The 4,210-nt window shown below is 36.5% G+C and overlaps 1 protein-coding gene across 1 annotated transcript in view; it reads left to right on the top strand.

The window, feature by feature from the left end:
- The window catches only part of LOC106465293 (potassium channel subfamily T member 2-like), a gene marked incomplete at its 5' end in the record, with an annotated part of 71,587 nt that overhangs the window by 27,429 nt on the left and 39,948 nt on the right, over positions 1-4,210 (top strand). The window contains 2 exons of the mRNA XM_013925500.2: positions 861-969; positions 2,335-2,443. Of these exons, the coding sequence (XP_013780954.1) occupies positions 861-969; positions 2,335-2,443 (218 nt within the window). The remainder of the gene's footprint in view (positions 1-860; positions 970-2,334; positions 2,444-4,210) is intronic.

Below are 4,210 nucleotides of genomic sequence, written 5' to 3'. Positions count from 1 at the left end.
CAGCTTAGACGGAAACCCTTTATTTAAGACCTGTCCAACATTAGTCAGACGAATGAAGTGGGCAAGTGATATGATGACCAAGCCTCTGGACTTTTGGAAGACCATATTGTTCTCAGACGAATCAAGATTCGCTCAATTTTTGGACAGTGAAAGGATATGGGTCTGGAGAATGCCTCACCAAGAGTTTTGGCTCAACAGATTGCAGCAACTGTGAAGCATGGTGGTTTCAGCGTGTCGATCTCCCACTAACCCAAACAGCTCCCCAAACCATGCTTAGTGGAGTGCGTTGGCAACATAAATTTTGCGAAATACGTCGAAATATTGGAGGAAGGACTCTTGCCACTTTATTCCTTGGGTTTCGTGAACAAGAACATAACGTTGTTCCAGGAAGATGGAGCACCGTGTCACATTGCTAGGAACACCCAAAAGTGGCAGGAAGAAAATGGTATCCAGAAGTTGCCCTGGCCGAGCCAATCTCCTGACATGAACCCCATCGAAAACCTCTGAGCCATACTCGACCGGCAAGTCAAGAAACAACCAAAAAACTAACTTCGATGAGCGATCTATTCCAAGTTTTGAAGCAAGAGTGGGCGAAAATCCCCACAATCTAAAATTGTCGAGATGATTCTCACGATGCCCCAAAGGATCAACGAACTCCACGAAGCGAAATGAAGATCTACTAGATATTAATTAAATTATAAATATATCAATTCATGTGAATATGACCGAAAAATTTCATTTTTTCTGAAAAGGTGGTGTCTAGTTACTTGTGACCACGCTGTCTATATAAATTAGCTTTTGAAAGGTATCCAAGTACGTAGATGTTATACAAACTTTCATAATGCAGTTTCTTCCTCTAGGATGAACACACCATTCTTCGATCATGGGCTGTCCGGGACTTCGCCCCTAACGTTCCACAGTACGTACAGATTTTCCGTCCCGATAACAAGGTGCACGTTGCATTTGCCGGTAAGAAGTCACTTTACAAAATTATCAGAACACTATTAATAAATTCCATTTAAAGCCTCTGTCCTAAAAGTAACTGATATAAAATAGCCGTAACTTCTGAAAAGTTTTGAAGGTTGTGGAAAATAACTACATTGTTCTGACACCTTCATTTTATTGATTTGTAAATATAGTGAGTTGCTCTATATCGAGCAATTATTTTTCTGACTTCGAATGAATGTAAATTAATTTTAAGCGTTGCAAGTAAGCAGATTTTTCCGGCCTCTAGCTGGCTTAGCATCGATAGCATGAGAATATTTGAAACGTAACACCAACCTTTCTAAGGTATGTAAACAGGGAACTACATTATAATGGACTTATTTGTTATTCCATTTAGTTTTTGTGGTAAGAGATTTCACAGCTTGTGTTAGTTTTAAATGGAGATAACATATATAAAATTCTATATCAGTTAATTTCTCAAATTATATATTTCGCGTTTTCAAATTCAGTTATGAATTCCTTGTAATGTTCCCACACTCTACGTATGTGTCTATTGCTAATTGAAATAAGTTTTCAAAAAGCACGAAAGTCAATGTTAGAGATGTACAAATTTGGTATGAACTCCACCATAGTAACTTGTATTGTCACCTGCAATGGTTTCATTTTTACCAAAAAAGTAATATTTAAAAGTATGATATTTTTCTAAAATTAAAAAAAATAAATGTTACATAAATTTAAGCATAAAGCATAAAAAATATCTTCCTTAAATCAATGCTCACATAAAAAGTGAGCTAACCTTTAGCATTGTGTCTTTTATAACGAAAAACAGGCGTCACTATAGCAACCTTCTTTTCTAACATTCCTTTTCAAACATATTATGGTAAATATCTAGAATTTTCAAACATAATTAATTGAGCTACACTACTTCGAAAACACAGCAAGTAACAGTTTAAATCAGAGGGTTTTGTAAGTAAATTCTAACGAATATAATCAATTAAATGAATAAATCCGTGAAATAAGACCGCGAAATGTTTCTCAATGAATTTTGACTTGCAGCAAAATTAGGTTCCTGACATCATCCATACCACACAACTCAAAATATTCCACTATCTGGTACTAGATAACTCGCTCACTTTTTTCTTTTGCATGTTTTATTTCACCGTACTTTTGTTCTTCAGTGCAAAGTAAGAAATTCTCTGTGCTAAAACACTGTTTTGTCATATAGAACATGTGGTTTATCATATAGAACATTGTTTTGTCACATAGAACATGTGGTTTATCATATAGAACATTGTTTTGTCATATAGAACATGTGGTTTATCATATAGAACATTGTTTTGTCATATAGAACATGTGGTTTATCATATAGAACATTGTTTTATCATATAGAACATGTGGTTTGTGAAGATGAGTTCAAGTATGCTATGTTAGCCAATAACTGCTTGTGCCCAGGTACTTCTACTCTCGTCACCCTTCTCCTTCATACATCACGTGGACAGTAAGTAATCATTTAATTTGTTAGTTAAGAAATCAGTGTTAGTCTGCTAGAGACAGCTAGAAAACTAAGCTTCCGAAAACATGTTTTACACTGACGTTGTAGCAATTTATAAGAACAACTAAATGAGTTTCTCGAACTACATAAAGTTCCACTGTTACTTGCCGTCGAATTAGTTGTATTAATGAAAGGTGATATTGCTTGAAATTGCAATACTCAACTTGCATATAATAGAGGGTTTTCTAATATGATTTACAGTGACTACTTAATTTATTAAGATCCAATGCACACCTCAAGAGCATTACATTTATTCCCATAAGCCAAAAAGTTTGACCATGTGATATCAGGTGATTTCGTGGACCCTATAAATACAAAGACGTAATTACGTCATGATTATTTTGAAGGCAAATAGTTGAGATGGCTCCGATTTTGAAATATCTATACAGTATTATCTGTTATTAGAGACTATCAACAATAGCATTTAAAAGAGAATACATTTAACACTAAAATAAAAACAACTGTGTCCCCGATTCCTGGTGACTGGCGAAGGTAAAAGACGGTTTGAAAGTTTTCAAATATCAACATGTGTCCCAACTGATCGATTATTTCACGAGTGGTAAGGTTTGTTTGTTTGTTTTGTATTTCGCGCAAAGCTACACGAGGGCTATCTGCACTATCCATCACTAACTTAGCAGTGTAAGACTAGAGGGAAGGCAGCTAGACATCATCACCCACCGCCAACTCTTGGGCTACTCTTTTACAAACGAATAATGGGAGTGACCGTCACATTATAACACCCCCACGGCTGAAAGGGCGAGTATGTTGGTGTGACGGGGATTCGAACCCGCGACCCTCAGATTGCGAGTCGAGCACCCTAACCACCTGGCCATGCCGGAGTGGAAAGGATTTAACTATCTCGATTCGTGCCATATCAAGAACTGACAACTTGTCTGAAGAGCTCTTATCTAACACACATGCCTTAAAACATGGCTTCCGTAAAACGTGTGGTGTGGTCTGATGAGTTGCATAAACCCACACCTGGCACTTGATTCTGCTTGTGGTTGTGTAATGGTAAGAGGTAATGTTCTTGTGATAAGGAGTGGTTCTTTTAACCCTGAAAGTCACTGCCAAGCATGTTAACTCTAAAGTACTATATTTTCAATTATATGGATAATGGCTCTTCCAAAATACTGAAATAATAGGCGGCGCTCCTATTATCCAGAACGATTTCAAGAATGCGGTAATAGCATTAGCAATGTTCTTTCTAGTACAAAATTATAACCGAAACTTAATCTGATTTAGCAGAATCAGAGTTAGTCTGAATGTTGGACATGTGATCGTAACTCACGGCCGAGACCTGTGAACTTAATGCATATCATAGTCTCAAACAAATGGGTTATAGTTGGACAAGACGTCTTCCAGCATCTTGTGGAATTTTGTGGATCATAACAAACTGGACAGTCAGTGTGATTTACATTTAAAGCCAACACCTATTCATCTTTATTTATTGGAATTTCAGTTATTCCTCATTAGATGGAGAAAAAATTAAGAAAACATACTTGGAAGTTCAGTTATCTCTCAATAGATGGAAAAAAATACTTGGAAGTTCAGTTATCTCTCCATAGATGGAGAAATGTACTTGGAAGTTCAGTTATCTCTCAATAGATGGACACTGTACTGCACTATTATTAAAAACCTTTACTCAAAATACAATAGAAGTAAGTACTGTCACTGCCTTATATTTGCACAACAAACACGGCCTGATGATCG

This window comes from Limulus polyphemus, unplaced genomic scaffold (genome assembly GCF_000517525.1).
Source record: "Limulus polyphemus unplaced genomic scaffold, Limulus_polyphemus-2.1.2 Scaffold1897, whole genome shotgun sequence".
NCBI lineage: Eukaryota > Metazoa > Arthropoda > Merostomata > Xiphosura > Limulidae > Limulus > Limulus polyphemus.
Note: the sequence above shows the minus strand (reverse complement) of the source record. Positions and strands in the feature narration are given on the sequence as shown.